This window comes from Thunnus maccoyii, chromosome 12 (genome assembly GCF_910596095.1).
Source record: "Thunnus maccoyii chromosome 12, fThuMac1.1, whole genome shotgun sequence".
Lineage (NCBI taxonomy): Eukaryota > Metazoa > Chordata > Actinopteri > Scombriformes > Scombridae > Thunnus > Thunnus maccoyii.
Window position 1 is genome coordinate 15,533,434 of NC_056544.1, and position 17,709 is coordinate 15,551,142.

At 38.5% G+C, this 17,709-nt stretch overlaps 2 protein-coding genes across 3 annotated transcripts; one reads left to right on the top strand and one right to left on the bottom strand.

Annotated features, from left to right (window-relative positions):
- Nucleotides 1–3,848: 3,848 nt before the first annotated feature.
- Nucleotides 3,849–7,726, top strand: elovl1a (ELOVL fatty acid elongase 1a). Of its 2 annotated transcripts, XM_042429418.1 has the most exons (9): nt 3,849–4,184; nt 4,837–4,914; nt 5,003–5,109; nt 5,316–5,506; nt 5,628–5,708; nt 5,935–5,991; nt 6,081–6,186; nt 6,429–6,568; nt 6,655–7,726. In XM_042429418.1, exons 3-9 carry the CDS (start codon nt 5,049–5,051, stop codon nt 6,961–6,963), a joined length of 945 nt encoding a protein of 314 aa, XP_042285352.1. In that variant the 5' UTR covers nt 3,849–4,184; nt 4,837–4,914; nt 5,003–5,048; the 3' UTR covers nt 6,964–7,726. The 2 variants fall into 2 exon arrangements, with proteins under 2 accessions (XP_042285352.1, XP_042285351.1); XM_042429417.1 differs by lacking the exon at nt 4,837–4,914.
- A 994-nt stretch (nt 7,727–8,720) lies between these two features.
- cdc20 (cell division cycle 20 homolog) lies at nt 8,721–12,463 on the bottom strand. Its single transcript, XM_042430022.1, has 11 exons — nt 12,358–12,463; nt 11,723–11,924; nt 11,453–11,595; nt 11,245–11,341; nt 11,036–11,161; nt 10,625–10,821; nt 10,424–10,518; nt 10,073–10,310; nt 9,745–9,870; nt 9,513–9,630; nt 8,721–9,389 (listed from the first exon to the last, which is right to left on the bottom strand). Exons 2-11 carry the CDS (start codon nt 11,901–11,903, stop codon nt 9,217–9,219), a joined length of 1,494 nt encoding a protein of 497 aa, XP_042285956.1. The 5' UTR covers nt 11,904–11,924; nt 12,358–12,463; the 3' UTR covers nt 8,721–9,216.
- Between the last annotated feature and the right edge of the window lie 5,246 nt (nt 12,464–17,709).

Consider the following 17,709-nt stretch of genomic DNA (forward strand, 5'->3'; position numbering starts at 1 on the left):
ATATCAAATGTCCGAAATAATAAGCTCAAATTCTGAGTGCAAAATCTAAGAACAAAAAAGCTAAAAACTGTGATGTTACCAAAAGAAAAAAAATCAAACCCTTTTTTTTCTGTCTTGGAGATGCTGGTGACCAGTTTCTGAACTGATTCTGTTAAAAACAGTCTGTTCAAGAAAGAAAATGTCACCCCCTGTTGACAATGATGAGTCAGTATTCACATTCATTTGTTCAGATGAGAAACCTGAATTTTCAAATATGGACACCGTTGTCTCTATGATCCAGCGTCATGCAGTTTTGTTATTTGTTAGTTTCTATGTACTAAACTTTGCTGTCGGGCAAAACCTAAGTCAGTCACAAGACCAAGAAGAACAGGGAGTGTGTTGTTGTAGTAATATGGCAGCTGTGAGAAACAGCTGACTATGCAGTTTGCCTGACTATAGAGACAATACATTCACATCCATTTTATGTCACTTCAACCTCCATCAGTCAGAATAATGACAAGTTTTAGTCACATTTTGTTCTTTTGCTCACAGTTTTAGTGACTAAACAGTAGAAACACATAGTAGAACTGTTACGTTAAATATATCAAGGTTCTGCACTTGTTGTTATTATAGATCCTTGACTGCACATGAATGACACTGCACATAAATGCAGCCAGCTTGAGAAGAAATGCTTCAGTGCAGCCTCTTCTTTGCAGAAACAACAGCTGCACTCCCCTCACACCCTTCAGAGGTCAATGGGTGAAACTGAGGTGTTAATTATATTAATGAGCTTGGTTTCTCTTCCATTTCAGATTTTGGTGACCTAAAGCAAATGAGACTTACAGCTACACCTTTAAGTGGCCACTGGTCAAGTTTTAGCCATACTCTTAATTTCAAAAAATCTAAATTGCATGACATACGCACACCAGATGCTGTTTTCCCTCCAGAATTAACTTTGTGACAAACTGTCTTTGATCTAACTTACAGTAAACCTCCTCATTAGTATAGGCAAATGTTTTTGACTAAATAAAACTCTTTAGTTTTTCCAATGAAAATGTACCTTTTTCATGTTTTTAGTTTGAATTTTGTGCAATAATCACAATTTTAATAATTTAATTTCTAGGATTTTCATGCCTGCACTTCATTGAAGGACCACCATGTGCTAAACTGTCAAACAACATGTAAACAGATGATGATGATCCCCCCCCCCCCCTCTCTCTCTCTCTCTCTCTCTCTCTCTCTGTCCTGCATGGATTCCTTTCATTTAATCTAACGAACAGTTGATGGAGGCGTAAATTTTTAGGTGCTATCACGGCCTCACGCCCTTCATGCTCGGGGAACAGGTAAAACCAGAGGCACAGGAGAGCTCGTCATAGTGGCAAGGGTTGAACTGGAACCCAGCCTCTTGTGCCGCAAAAATGGAAGGGATGGGCAACACAAAATGTGACGTTAGGTTTTGTGAATGTATGAGCATGGCTGAATTTACTTTTAGTTAAATTACTCAATCTTATGGGAGTGGTACAACTGTTAAATCTCTGTCCTTACACTGGTAAGAATAATGAATGTCTGAAATTCTGAATATGAAAAAGTCAAAACAGGGTTTTTTTTGGCGGGGTGGCATTTTAATAGACCGGTTTCCGAACTGATTCCATTAAAAGAAAGTGTGTCGAAGAAAGAAAATTTTACTCCCTTTTGACAATCACAAGTCAGTACTGACATGAATTTGTTCAGATTAGAAACCTGAACATTCAAATATGAACACTATCGTCTCCATCTCTAAGATGTCAACTCCAGATTATTCAAGACATTAGTGAGGGAGTAAAAGTAATGCAAGTTTTATATGTTTTTGCTCAGATAGTCTGTTAGCATGGAAATAATGATGCAAACTATTATACTTATACTTGTTAGAAAACTTTGCTAAACACACAAGGAATCCAGTTTCATATCATTACAAAACAACACAAAAGAGTGATGGACCAGATTTCAACAATGTCAGTGTCACTGAAAAGTGAATTTATGAGCTTTGGTGACCATGTCACTTGTGTTAGGCAATCTTAACTGCTATTTCATAAACAATCACACTGAGAAATGCATGTTCACATTCATGTTTAATGAGTCCATTCATTCATTTCAGCATCTCAAGCAGCCATGCTCGATCTCTCGCATCCAGAGGCATCTGCCCTGTCTTATTTTTCAAAATTGGCTAATTGAGGACAGCTAGCATCTCGAGGATGCTGTCTATTCTCCAGTTATTCAGTATAGCAGGGAGCTATGGTCCACAGACAACGTCATGCTGTTTTGTTAGTTGTTAGTCTCAATGTAATAGATTTTGGTATTGGGCAAAACCTAAACTTAAGTCAGTATTAAACAGTCACAAGACCGAGAAGAACAGGGACTGTGTTGTAGTGTTTAGTAATATGGCAGCTATGAGAAACAGCTGACCATGAAGTTTGCCTGACCATAGACACAATAACATCAATTCTCACATTCACATCCACTTTATGTCACTTCAACCTCCATCAGTCAGAATAATGACAAGTTTTGGTCATATTTTGTTCTTTTGCACACAGTTTTAGTGAATAAACAGCAGCAACACATGATAGAAGTGTAGATATATCGCTGTTCTATTACTGCCAATCACTTATAGATGCACTTGTTGTTATTTAACATCCTTGGCTGCACATGAATGATACTGTATATAGATGCGACCATCTTTGGAAGATATGCTTCATTGCAGCCTCCTCTCTGCAAAAACACACCCCTCACTCCCTTTAGAGGTCAGTGAGTGAAACTGGGATGTTAAATATGTTAACGAGCTCGGTTTCTCTGCCATATCAGATTATGGTGACATAAGGCAAGTCAGACAGAGAGCCACACCTAGAAGTGGTAATTTAGTGGCCACTGGTCAAGTTTTAGCCATTGTCTTAATTTCAAAAAGCAGTCATTTATTCTAACTTACATTAAACCTAAAAAAAAAAAAAAAAAAAAAGCACAATGTCACCTTGCATCAGTGTAGGCACATTTTTTAACTAAAATAAAACTGTCTCTTCAGTATTTTTAACTTTTCCAATGAAAATTTTCCATGTCATGTACAAGAATCACCTCTTTCATGGTTTAATTTCTAGGATTTTCCTGCCTGCACTTCATCATGTGTCAAACCCCATGCAGAGAGATGATGATGATCCTCCCTCTATCTCTCTCTATCTCTCTCACTCTCTCTCTCTCTCTCTCGTGCATAGATTCCTTTCATACCAGTCAACCTTTCTTTCTACCATTCAGATGGTGGAGCAGTACATTTGCAACTGCTCTCCAGGCCTCACGCCCTTCATCACCGGTGCTCGGGGAACAGGTAAAACTGGACTGGAACCCAGCCTCTTGTGCAGCAAAACTGGAAGGGATGGGCGACACAAAATGTGACGTTAGGTTTGTGAAAGTATGAAATCTGATTTCACCTTTAGCACATATCGTGTGTGTGTGTGTGTGTGTGTGTGTGTGTGTGTGTGTGTGTGTGTGTGTGTGTGTGTGTGTGTGTGTGTGTGTGTGTGGTTGAAATAACTTTAAGTGAAATTATTAAATCTTTTGAGATTGGTACAACTGTTAAAAATGTGTTTTGACACTGGAAAGACATTTTAGAGATTTTCAGTCTTTTTATTTCATTTTGGTTTCATCTTTCACATGTGGTTATTTTTTTATGCTTGTACGCTGATTAATTGATATTCTTTGTATAACAATGGGGCCATTCACTCCTGGGTCTTGGTTTCTTCAACCGGGGCCTGCAGCTCTCTGACCCCATCCCCTTCATCACCATTGATGAAACCGTCCAATCACAAACAGGCTAAGTGAGGATATGAAGGTGGAGCTTAGCATTGAAACAGGGTGTGGTCGTGAAACTAGCAAGGTCTGTAGTAGTGGCCTGGGGTTTAAATTGAGTGATCCTAGTGCCAAAGTTATCATTGCTGGCCTTTTACTTTTACTCATCTCTCATTTGCCTCCTCTCTCCCATCTCTCACTTGGGAGAGTTTCAGCTCTTCTTGGATTTTGTGTGTGTGTGAAAATATCTCGACATTACACATTGATCTCAGCCACAACCTAAGGAATAGCTTTGCATTTTTTCTGGTTTCCACCTGATCAGTCTGACCGATCTGTTGGATCCTCTGGATTGAGAGCTGCCTGCTCTGGCTGTGCAGCTGCTTTCCTCACAAACGGTGAGTGCTGTGCTCTGTGTGGTGAGTCACACTCAACACAACAGCTGATAATTTAACAGTTTCAGAGATGTTGCCATACTTGCTAAACTCATATCATTTGTGTGTGTTGTTGAGTGTAATGTTTATTGAATGAAAGGGCACATCTCTCTTGAATGCATTGTGGTTAGACAGGTGTGTTTTTTTTCCAGATACTCCTTTAGTTCGGTGGTAAAGTTAGCTTCTTCTGGATTAGGGGAGGGAAACATTAATCACTCTTAATCTTTAAACCTGTTCTTTGGGTTGTTTTGTAGTTTTATAGCCTGGAAAATCATGATCACCTCATATTTTGGTAGCTCAGGTGGTTTGTTAGTCTAGCTATATGGGCCAGGTTCTTTGCCTCACCTGTTCGACTTGCTCTGTAAGTCAGCAAGAGAGTATTTCATTGTTTTTAGACTGACAGCAGATTTCAGATGTTTCATAATCCCTCTTCAACATTGACATAAGGTGTCATTTTTAATACTGAAGCAGTGTTTTGTTTTTGACTAATAAAATACAATAATGAAGCTCAGTTTGTACTAGAATCACCATGATTTTGATCTCACATTAGGCTTTGAAAGGAGGTCCTAATGTAGATTTCCTCAACATGTTTTTTTTTTTTGTTGTTTTTTTAAAGGTTGTACCAAAGGGCACTCAGTGCTGTTTGATGAGCCGCTGCAGCTGTCTCCTGTTTATTCAGTCTGTGAGGAAGCAGGTGGACAGGTCGCTTTGTTGCTCACCTGCCCAGCCAGCCTCACTCCTGGCAGTTTCTGATTATTTGTCTTTACATATTTTTTGTTCAGGGGTTTGTAGAAGAAGAAGAAGAAGAAGAAGAATCAAACAGTCACCATGCTGCGAGAAGTTGTGTCAAACGTTTTAGAATTCTACAATTTTCTAGTATCAAGAACTGGTGAGTTTCATTTGTCTCCCTTACAGATTTATAATTAACACTTGATGTGTTTATCTCCAAGTAACCAGTGATCTATAGCAAATAAACTGATGTGTGGAGAAAAAAATTTGATTGAAAATGACACCACTAATCTGCTCAAAACTGTGGATAAACTGAATTTAAAGTGTATGTTACAGTGATGACAGAGATGAATGTGTGTTTTCCAGATGCCAGAGTCAAAGACTACCCACTGATGCAGAGTCCACTACAGATGACCGCCATCCTGTTGGGCTATGTCTTCTTCTCAGTGTATGCTGGACCTCGCCTGATGGCTAACCGCAAGCCCTTCCGTCTAAACTCAGCCATGATCATCTACAACCTGAGCATGGTTTTATTGAACGCCTACATAGTGTATGAGGTAAGAAAAATGATGACTCGGATCCCTCAAGAGATTTAGCAGTCGTGCTTCTCTACTTTTCATAAACCAAAGTGCTTGTGATGAAAATAACCGCCTCCTGCTGATGTCTTTTGGCACCTAGTTCATGATGTCTGGATGGGCTACTACCTATACATGGAGATGTGACCTTATTGACCTCTCGAGCAGCCCGCAGGCGCTTAGGGTAAGGCAGTAAATTACTCAGCATTTGTCAAGTCATCATTTTGCTCAGAGAGAGAGAGCACTTTTAAGAATTTAGTCATCCTGATGAAGCCTGAGAAGCATTTTTAGAGTACTTATGTTTACTTTTTCATCAGGAAATTAAAGATTAGTGTCCTCACCTCCTGACAACAGAACCACTGATATTTCACGGTTAAATATCTGACATTTTCTTCTTTTCCTTCCCCCAGATGGTTCGAGTGGCTTGGTTGTTTTATTTTTCAAAATACATCGAACTCCTCGACACAGTAAGGACATTTTCATCTTTTCCGGTGGCTTTTTCATTGTTTGACCTTTTTCGTGACATATCTTGTGTGTTATATTAACTTCTTTTCAGGTATTCTTTGTGCTGAGAAAGAAACAAAACCAGATCACATTTCTCCATGTATTCCATCACTCCTTCATGCCCTGGTCGTGGTGGTGGGGTGTCACCCTGACTCCTGGTGAGGTTTACTCTGCATAATATCCATGTAAAATACTTAATACATTACATACATACTTTAAGCATAAACAAAGTATTTTAGCTCCAGACGTGACTTGAAATCTTCAAAATTTATAGGTGATTCTTGACAGTCATTGCACCACTTCACATCCAAAAAAACTTAACAATAACTGTGGAGATTACTGTGCAGTTGTGTTTAAATGTCTTATGAAATATATAATTTCTTCTTTTTTTTCTCTCAAGCTGGAGGAATGGGCTCCTTCCATGCCATGGTGAATTCAACAGTCCACGTTATCATGTACTCTTACTACGGACTCTCTGCTGCAGGACCTCGCTTCCAGAAATACCTCTGGTGGAAGAAGTACATGACCGCCATCCAACTTGTATGTCCCCCTTTTTTACTACAGTTTTGAACCATTTGATATTTGTGCCGCCTTCATAAAAAACTATTTTCCCCGTTGTTTTACAGACGCAGTTTGTTCTAGTCTCTATTCACATCAGCCAGTACTACTTCATGGAAAAGTGTGACTACCAGGTTCCCATATGGATCCACCTCATCTGGATGTATGGTTGCTTCTTCTTCGTCCTCTTTTCCAACTTTTGGGTGCAGGCTTACATAAAGGGCAGACGGCTCCCTGCTGCAGTAGACAAGCCAAAACAGAATGGTTCAAGCAGCGAACCTATAACTGTGGTGGCCAACGGCAAACACCTGGAGAATGGAAACACGCACCACCACACTAATGGAAAAATCCTCCTGGGAAAAGTCAAGGAAATCTAACTCTGTGACTCTAAAAATGACAAGCAGGCATAAGAGGAGGCCACCTTGAATATGTTGGTCATCATATCCTGTAGCATATTGGAATGACTCAGATTTCACTATTCTACCCCTAAACTATCCGAGTCTCGTCTCAACTATAAGTCTCGTCTTTTTTTGAAAATATATGCACACTTCGTGGGATATAAATGGCATTTTTGTTATTTGCCAGTGATCTCTTCATGCCACATTGTGTTTGTTAGTTGTCAAAACTACTAACTGTGACACACACTGTATGAAGATTGGTGCTAATTTAGTCACTTATAGTATTCTTCAACTCAGGCTTCACCCACATGTTTAAACCGACACTGCTGTTTGACAGGCATGACCCTTGTTGCTTGGAAGTATCACACAGTTTCCACTGAAGAATAGCACATGTAAATAACTGCAAAGTTTATGCCAAAAAAAGAGTTTTCATTGTAAATGTCAAATATTTAGTTTTTTTCTGCTTTTATTTATCTTTTGAAATAAAACAAATTTTAGATAAAGGTCTCTGTCATTTGGAAAGTAGTTATAGTGTGCACTTTGTAAGAAATATACCACATCTAAGTTTTTCAATTTCAAGAATTTTGGAAAGGATTTTTTTTACTGTATATTACAGTATTGATGAATTTTGCAATTTTGCATAACAAGATAGTGACATACATGCAGCTGTGCGTGTTCATCCTTTTTTGTCCATTCTGAGTTTCATCATTTGTTGCAACACTGTATCGTGGTCTATTTTCTCAGCACACTGTGCGTGAAGTTAATAGAAATAGAGAAAGTTTACTTTCTATTAAATTTGGATTTAATAAAAAAGGTACATGGCTGTGTCTGAATTTCACTGCACAAATATGTGTGTGTATACACTGATTAACCGAACTAAAGTGTTAATGCTGTTATTGATAACGTGTGCATTGATGAGTTAGAAAATGTCACTGTGGAAGGATGTTCTAGTTTTAAATCTTTGATAGCCTTTTTCAAATTTAGATATTTAGGTGTATTCAGGAGTTGTTTATATTTTTCCTTTTAGCTAAATCTTCACGATCAACATGTTTCTGACTTAAACAGACAGAAAAGCCTACAATGTTTTGTTATAATCTCTATACCATGCAGATCTAAAGCCTCTGCTGGAAGACTAATTTTGTGAGTGAACATAAATGAGCATGTGTAGTTATTTCATGCTGTTTGAAGGAGTCGCTGGAGTGAAAACATGCATTGGACCAAATCTCTGTCCGTTCTAAATAACCTGCAAACTGATTATGTACTGATTACGTACTGATTACAAATGTTCAACGATATCCTTCCTTTTGCTTAAAATACTTTAGATCATGTCTGGTAGGTAATGAATGTAAATTTGGACCTGCAGAATGTATGTTTGTCTTGGTTACATCATAAAAACTGCATACATGCTGAGCAGTCAAAAGCATCTTATGTTTGTCACAGCCACAATTAGATGTTGAAGAAAGTAGTCAAGTGAGAAGATGTCATTTAACATTAAACTAGCTAACTGAACTGTTGAGCAGAGTGTTATTTTGGGTACCAATTTTTAAGAAAGAAAGCCTCATGTCCAGCAAATCTAGGGTCAAGTTTTAGGCTAGCGGGCTAAAACCAATTACTTGATCTGTCACCTCAAGACATTTCAACGAAAAAAATACAAATTAAGAAATGTGGAACTTGTCTTATCTCTTCAGTTTGCAACACTAAAATACAATAAAAGCCGATTAACTCTCAGAAGCAGATATAGTAAACAAATCATTTATTTCATAACCCAGTCCAATGTACGCAATACACCCTGATTATACAATAAAAGCTAACTGGAGGTCATAAATACATTTCAACAGGACTAGGTCAAAACCGTATGGCTGGCCCATGTATGAAACACTACAAGGCTTCTCATTTCAAACGACGGATAGAGGAAGTGATGACACTCAGCTGACAAATGATGTAACTTCACTCAGTCACAGACATTTGCGTTTATAGGGCTGGGCATGCTGTTGCGGTCCAGCCAAAAACAAAACTGCTTGAAAGCCAATAAACTACACTTGTACTTTAACCACTGTAGCAGACCTGTATACACAATTGATACCAACAACCCATTAAAACCACTAACATGAGCAGTTAGATGCCAGTTATGGCTAAAACGCTGGGTGGAAATCTTTATTGTGGATTAAATAAAAAACATTTGTACATAATTCACCATTGACCAAAAAACCTCAACAGCAAAGGCCAAGAAAATCATCTGATGGACTGATGAATGACACTGCTAGACACTGCCCTCTCTTTGGCCTTCTTCTTAACAGGGTCCACTTCGAAGCTCTTCCACAGACGAATTGTCTCATCTCCAGCAACAGTGGCGACAGTAGAGCCGTCTGGGCTCAGAGTCAAACTGAGAACTCTGTCTTCATGGCCTGAAATTAAAAAAAAAAAAAAAAAAAAAACAATGTTTAGACAAGCAAAAAAACATAAGAGCAGTTTCCAGTTCACTGGAGGAATGAAGTAGAACAGACCCAATCCACTAAACCGTTACGTACCATTGAGTTCTGTGACTTTGGTTAGAGAAGGGTACTTCCAGATAGTGACATTGTTGTGGGCATATCCATGAGCAGAAACCAGCTCCTTGTAGTTTGGTGCAAACACCAAGGAGGAGATCTGAAAAGCAAAGTTATGTTTAGTTTAAGAAAAGTCTTCACCACCAGGTTAAATAAAGTCTCTTAAAATCACTATTAACCACTGAAACTTTATGGTTTGGAACATTGTGTTTACCTGAGACTGAGTGTCAAGTGAGGTGATGCAGGAGCCGCTGTTTACATTCCAGATGCGGATGTGACGGTCACTAGTACCACCTCCAGATGCAAGGATGTTTGGCTGCCATGGACACCAGGCCAAAGCCTAGAATAATAGCAAAAAAAGAATGAGTCTCAAAACTTGACACATGCTGATAATTCATGAACTGTATTTATAGTTTATCCTGGTAGTTTAATATGCTTAATATAAGCAATGTCCAGGATATCCATATTGTCCTGGATATTTGGCAAGTTGTTAAATAGTTTATTCGAATTCTGTGTGCTAGTTTGAGTATGAAGCTGCTCACCTTGACAGCTCCTTGATGTTCACTCCAGCAGCGGACTGACTGGCTTTCGTTGCTGACGCTGCCCTCCTGCACGCGGGGCCATACACACACCAAGTTGTCATTGCCCCCGCTGGCCAGGTATCGCCCATCTGGGGACCACTTCAACCCACACACCTCCTGCGAGTGACCAGTCAGCGAAAAGATGTGATGGTCTGCCACCCTCACATCATGATGGTGGATATGTCCTGATCTGGAGCCACTGGGGGGGGTGGAAGGAGGAGAAGATATTACATTTGAGCTAAACAAAAGCAAAACACTGGAATTGTTAGTTTAAAAAAAAAAAAAAAAATCAGATGGAGGGAGCAACTGTACCTGGAAAGGATATGGTCATTCCAGCTCAGGCTACCAACTCTAGCAGTGTGGCTGGACATGCTGCGTAGACGCTTCAAATTCTCAACATCCCACAACTGAGGAAAATTTATTTAAAAAAAAAAAAAAAAAAAAAAATTGAAAGCAGTGTTTAAGGCTGTGTGTCGTTATGAAGTGAGGCAGGTGTGTTATTGGCACACTGACCTGAACTTTGCAGTCACTGGTGCCAATAGCAAGGTAGCTTCCTTCTTTGGTCCAGGACACTGAGCAGATGTAGTCCTCCTCAGAGTCCAGCTTCATGAGAAGAATGATGTCTCCTTGAGTGGCATCCCACAGGTACACACTGTTGTGAAGAGCAACAGCGAGAACATTTCGACTGCTCCAATCAAGCAGATTCAAATCTTGGGGAGAGAAAAGAGACCAAATAATTAGAGGTGTACAGGAATACAAGATCTATATCTATCTATCTATCTAGTATGAAAACTAATGTATTTATCATATTGGTCATAACCATCCTCAGTGGATTGCTGTGATTCTAAGACATGATTAGTTCCTGTTTTGACAAAATAAAAATACTAATGGTATTAGAAACAACCTCTAAAATGTACAACTTACAGAAATCATTTCGAAGCTGCGGAGCGTCCAAGATTCTGTCAGGAGTTGAAGATATATATCTTGTCTTTTTGGAGGAGGCTGGAGTTGTAACCTGACTGTAGAGGACTTTCAAGTTGTTCTGATATCCTGTAAATTAGACCATAAATTAAAAAAAAAAAACCCTCAGTTTCTATGTTCATACAGTATTGTTGGCACTCCAATGTTCTTACCTTCTGGAGCATTCAGTGGCTTCCCACCAAGATGCAAGATCTTTGCATCTTCAATGTTGTATCCATTCAGTGACATGGACCAGGCTTTCTGGCTTTCCTGAGAAAAAAAAAAAAGATGGTTTTAATAAAATGCTTTTAGTTTTAATAAGCTGATTAATTTATTTATTTATGAAGGTAGGTGTTTTGTATTAAAGTTCAAAATCCTCACTGATGTTCCTGCTGTGTTGTTTGTGTCCACTGGCTCATTCTCCTTTGTGAGCAGGAAACTTGCCACATCCATCTGTTTGCTGTTTCTGATGGGAATGAAACGGTCACCTCCCATCTTAGAGGGCGTTTGTTTTTTATTTTTGCCTAAAATATAAAGGGAGATCCTCAGTGGCTAACATTTCTTAAGATATAGTTACAAAGTGTTGTCCAAGAAGTCTGCTGCTGATCATTAACTAAGTAACACCGCATGAAGACAGTGTGTAGACATTACCTGGTGTTTTGGTGGGTGTTTTGGATGAACTCAGCGACACATTAGCACTTTTTCCAGGCGTCAGTGCGGTTGAGTTTGATGAGCTGGCTTTTCTCTGCCACCTCGCCATGGGAGCGTTTGTGATGGGCATATCCAGCTTCAAGATACTGTGGATGTCGTTCTCAAACCCAAACTGCGCCATCTTATTCAGGTTTCACACGACCTGAACAGCAAAGCACATTGAAAAAAATCTGATATGTTACAGTTGCTGGACAATATTTGTGATAAACTTGGTTTTAAGTCAAGAATGTGGCTTAAAAACGGGGTACTGTTAGTCGTTTGTTAGCTGGCATGCTAACTACGTGTTAACGTTAGCACCACGTTAGCCGCTGGTGTGAGACAGTTTAGTATAAGCATTCGTTTCATGTTAGCTAAACATACTTTACATTACATCCAATACAATATTACTAGCGTTAAATAATGAATGCAGCTGCCCTAACGTAGGTCAGAGTGTATGAGCACAAGTTAGCATTAATTTCACAGTATCAACCGCTTTAAAAGTTACAGCAATTACCGTCGAAAACTAAAAGAAGTCCCTCTGTCCTGAATCCTAAAAAATACTTATACAACTTCAAAAACAGACGAAATGGTCTCACCTCTTCAATAAAACGTGTCACACTGTTGCACTCCTGGCTTTTCTCTCTCCTTGCTTTGCTACAATTTTTTGAATTTCGTGACGATGACGCCAACACGGTTTAAATGCCAGAAAGCGCTGCGCCGATTGGTTCGTTCAAGGAGCTGCCGTTATCGCTATGGTTACGTTTACGAATGCGTTCATGTGATTGGTGGAAGGAACTTCCTGTCAGAGCAGCGGCTGAAAACAGGCCACTCTCAAAAAAAAGACCTATCGCCATCTGTTGGCCAAAAGGGGTTGTCAGAGCTTGATTTAGTTTTGTGAGATGCAAAATATTCCATAAAAACAAATTCGACTCAAAGTCCAGATGAAGTTTAAATGTAGTTTCTTCATTTTCAAATGTTAAATCCAGTTAAATCCATAAATCCACCTGATGGTTCGTTAGTATTTGCTTCCTGGGACACTGTGCCATCGTTTATGTTGTCACCACTACCTGTGGTCTACTCATCTGATGGGGGTCCCTAATGAAAAATCACATTTATAATACGTGTTTGTGGTGCACAGACGTTTATGGTGGTAAATGTATTTCAAAGCATTGAATATTCTTATTGTTCTTAAATTCATTCAGAAAATTCTGCCTTGAGTGCAATGCATCAGCATGAAAGCTATACTGCATGTTGCTGTGACAAAGAACTTGTGATGAGGGAGAGAGACGAAAGGTCTGCAATTCAATTTAGGGGTTTATTTCAAATCACGGCCACATTAGAACGTTATAACGTTTCCCCATGACTTTTCCACAGGCCTTCTCATGGAGCGGTAGACTTTTCCGTTAGACATGATTTAGCCCATGATGAGCCCCACTATTATGCTAGTATGTCATTGTTTTCTGCTCTTTCCATCATATTTACTTTTTCTTCAACCAGCACCTTATTTTTTTGCAATTTAACTTCAATTTCTTTCTAATTTCTTATAAACATGAGTAGAAATTGCCAAGTTATCCGAGTCAAATGTTTTGTAACCAGTGGGGTTTTAAGCTAACTAGTGCATTGCCCGTTCAAAATGTGCTTGTTCGGAACGATTTCTCAATACCTAGAGGGAAGAGTGCCCTTCCCCTATACACCTCTCATGCAAACTATGTAAAATACAATTTACCCATGTTCACTAAATGCCTCACACACAGGCTTTCAGTAAGTTCTATCATTTACCCATGTTCCCTAAACGCCTCACATGCAGAATATCTGGAGACTACAATTTTGAGTTGAGCTGAAGTTGATCAGATGAACTGTAGTGCCCGTTCAAAATGTACCTGAGACATCCTGTACTATGTCTTGAACATACATACAGAGTTCCCGTGCGTGAGGAACGGGAATAGAGTTTAGCACTCTAAACTTTTTCAATTCATTCTCTATGGTAGTTCTTATCACTACGGATGTAATCCCATCTCTGACCAGTGTGGGTTGCAATAGCAGTGTGGCACTGTCCGTATCTCCGCTCATTGACTCCTCGCACATAAGACGGAGAAGCAATGCTGTTTATGAGGTATTTTTTATATTTTTCTGAACGTACCTGAGACATCCAACACTAAGTCTTGAACGTACATGACAATTTCGTTCACACCACACAGTTCAATAGCAGAGTTTAAGTCTCTTAAACTTTTCAAGTTTAAGTGTAATCCCACCTCTGACCACAATGTGGGTTGCAATGGCAGAATGGCGCTGTCTGTATTTCTGTTCGTTGACTCCACGTGGAGAAGAAGAAGCAAATCATTGTTATTTATGAGGGTTTTTTTTAATGTGAATTTCTCGAGAACCACTCATCCAAACAACTTCACACATCAACATTGCACTTCCTCGTTTCCCCAGCAATCCACCTGCCAGGCATGAGGTAGATCGAATGAACGGTTCTCGAGATATGCGAAGGACAAACCCACGCACACACATAGATAACACAGACAGATAGACAGATGGATAGAGATTCCTTGCTTTAGTAGTGCAGTGCCCTTTCAAAACGTGCCTTTTACATGAACACACAATAGGCAAAAACATAAGAAAATCATAACAATTAACAGTATCCCAAATAAAAATGTATCCATAAGGAAGGAAGGTATTACATATCAAACAACAACACATCACAGTCACATTCATTGGATAACTGGACAAAATCCATTTTCATTTGCTGTTCACTTAAATAGCTTAGTCCAGAAGCAAAAACAAGCTTCTAAATTACTGCAGGCAGTGAACATATTTGTTTGTGTGTGTGTGTGTGTGTGTGTGTGTGTGTGTGTGTGTGTGTGTGTGTGTGTGTGCATGATTATTAATCAATAGAAGAACCAGTATTAAGTGCGACACATGTGGGTTAAAGTGCTTAAATGAATGTGGCCCAAAATCTAGATCACACACTTTGGGTTCATTCCAGTAAGCTGTTAGTAAAGGTTTGGCAAAGGTTTGGTTACATTCATGGAGTGACACTGTCCATACAGAGAAGCAAAACGGTTAAATCAGTTGTCCTTTTGTTTATGGGGGCTCTGCTGTGTTCGGGGGTAATGTATAATTGAGCCAATAACACCTGCAAAGAAATCAAAGAGCAAAAATTAGTCTTTAACAACAGGTCAATATAACTTTCACTGATTTGGGATCAAGCGTGTTGGATATCACTTCTAATTAACTTGTTTTTGTATCCATTAACTGAACTGTTTTGGATATTTGAACTGTCAATGGCTGACATGGCAACTGCAGTCATATTCAGTCATAATAAAGATGAGGGCATACAGTATCAGAGTCAATCAAGTTGTACACCTGGCACCTTACAAGTTAAAAGAACATAAACATGCTGTGTGTTTATTGTTCAGAGTTCCTTCAATATATTTTAATTTCTATCAATCCTCTTCTAAGATTGTTAACTGAGAAGTGTACAGAGACTAAAGAGAAAACATAGAGTGTTGTTTTCTTACCTCCAGGGTGCCGTATACCTAAGTAGAGAGTGAGATAAAGACAAAACACATGGCGCCATGAGTATGAGACTTCAAACCAAAATAATATGACATTACACATTTAAAAGTAAAGCCAAGTATTGCTGCATTTTATGAGTATGTGGATGATGAGCTAAAGATTAAACAGTTCCTACTTTTTGCTCACAGTATAAAGCACAAGACCATATTCCACTCTGCACAACTTGATTTATTATTATCCAAATAGAAAGTCAACATCTCATTTACTCACCCTGTCTATTGTAGAGGATGAAGTTGATTATAATAAGTCCGATAAAGATCAGCAGCGCCAAGAATGGGATCAGAAGCTGAAGCAAATTAAAATCTGGAACTAAGAAACATGCCAAAACTTGTAACCTGACCACAGCCACATTCAAGCATTTGTCTTCATTTTCAACCTTATTAATAGTCAAAAACTAGACAGCTACAGCTACAGATCCTGAATATCATAAATATAATAATCAATCAATCAGACTTTATTTGTACAGCACTTTTCATACAAATACAATGTAACACAAAGTGCTTTACACAATAATGCAATGCAATGAGGAAACACCAGTGGTAGGATAAAGGAATAATAATGAAATAAAATAATAAAACACTAAAAGAGAGTAGATGTGTTGAAGTAAGTAAAACCAAATAAAAAGTAGGTTATAAAAAGGAGAACAATCATAAAAAATAAATAAATAAATAAAATAGAATAAAAGGATATACCAAGTAGTATGTTATATGTTTCAGCCTGTTTTACTACTACTGTAGTTTTTATGGCTTTCAAATAAAATGGTTTTACGTTGTTTATGTGGCACTAGGTCCAACTATAAATGTTTGGTAGCACTGTGCATAGTGTATCTTTCATCTGTAATATAACTAGTCATTGCATTTGTCAAATAAATGCAGTGGAATACAAATTAGCATAATACAAATACACTGTGTTACCAGCTTGACCAGGTAAACTTTTAAAATCTAATACAATCAAATACAGAGGACCAACAACACTTGTTTTTCCTGTTACAGTCAGAGAGAAGCTTATTTACTTCTGTGGTGGTGTTGCACTGGTATGTTGGGAGATGTTTCCAATAAAATCCCCTTATGTTTGTAAATGGGGTGGATGATTATAATGCAGTCCAATAGAACACCATTAACTATATGGCCTCATATATAACCATAGAGTGGGTGTAACATCCCGTCTGACAGTGTCAACAAAAACTGAACACTGAGGCTAAAAGAAAAACAGGATTTACAGCAGGGCTATTTTACTGACATTGTACAGGTGTACACGATACTCTTCTTTATACTAATTCAGGTGTAAACTAACCTTTCCTGTCAAAGTAACGTCACAGCAGTAAAAGTATACAGTTATAGAGTTTTACTGCACTAGACTGAATGACAGGATATAAAATGCACTGTAAACTATGAACAGCAAGTTAACGTTAGCTGGTTTCTATAGTAACATCCATTCAAAGGCTACAGAAAGTCGTCCGTTTTCAGGTATTTTGTGTGTTGTTGTTGTTGTTATTGTTGTTTCAAAAATTTACGCTCAACTGCAATGCAAAGAGACAAGCTTCTTACCTACAGGGGTCGAGACAGCTCCTGACAAGCACAACATTAACACAAAAATGCCAGAGAGATGCATTTTTATTTCCAGCGTTACTTGTTTTCAGCTTCAAAATCCAGCAAGCGTTCAGCCGTCAAGGATGGACAAAACCGAAACGATGAGCAAGAGTAATTAGCAAGAGTAATTACCTAACTCCACCCTGCCTGTGCATCTCACATCCTTTCTGTTTCACTACAGTTTCTTGTCTTAAACTGACTCCACCGATTGGCTGATACAGGACTGGGAGGTCACCCTGACATTCTGAAAGTGTCTGTGTATTATGAACGAGTAGTGTTTTCTTTTAAGTCGCTTATTGCGTATATTATATTGGTAGTGGGGGTTTCCGGGGTTGTTTTTAAAGTGTAGTTGGGCCATTCCTGCAATTCGGTGCCATTTCAGCCTGGTTTAATTTCTAAAACAAATTAAAAATTGTATTATTTCATCTGAAGCAGGGCTTGTTAAACTATGAGAAAATGTAGCCTATTGGTCCAGCTCAGGATTTTATGGTCTAATGAGTTTGACCAAATTCTTTGCATGTGACAAAGGCCAAATGTCCACCCTTCTACAGGACATTCTCATCTTTATTGATAAGTGTTTTGAATGTGCAGTTGTATGCAAAAGTTTGGCCACCCCTTGACAAATAACATATTTTGGTGATTTTTTTTAATTGTAAAGATGTAAACACAGCCTGTCTAAGATATGGAGAAAAAAACACACACAATATTTTCACCAAACATTAATGCATAGTTACTTTTTATGACATAAATTGAAAATACATATATATATATAAAACA

What these genes read in the sequence shown, in the direction of transcription:
- elovl1a (XM_042429418.1), top strand. Translation starts at nt 5,049, where the DNA reads ATGCTGCGAGAAGTTGTGTCAAACGTTTTAGAATTCTACAATTTTCTA. An exon ending in ACGCCTACATAGTGTATGAG is followed by an intron (nt 5,507 to 5,627) that starts GTAAGAAAAATG and finishes TTTGGCACCTAG; the next exon opens with TTCATGATGTCTGGATGGGC. An exon ending in ACATCGAACTCCTCGACACA is followed by an intron (nt 5,992 to 6,080) that starts GTAAGGACATTT and finishes ACTTCTTTTCAG; the next exon opens with GTATTCTTTGTGCTGAGAAA.
- cdc20 (XM_042430022.1), bottom strand. Translation starts at nt 11,903, where the DNA reads ATGGCGCAGTTTGGGTTTGAGAACGACATCCACAGTATCTTGAAGCTG. An exon ending in CCAGTGACTGCAAAGTTCAG is followed by an intron (nt 10,519 to 10,624) that starts GTCAGTGTGCCA and finishes AATTTTCCTCAG; the next exon opens with TTGTGGGATGTTGAGAATTT. An exon ending in CACTTGACACTCAGTCTCAG is followed by an intron (nt 9,631 to 9,744) that starts GTAAACACAATG and finishes TTTGCTTTTCAG; the next exon opens with ATCTCCTCCTTGGTGTTTGC.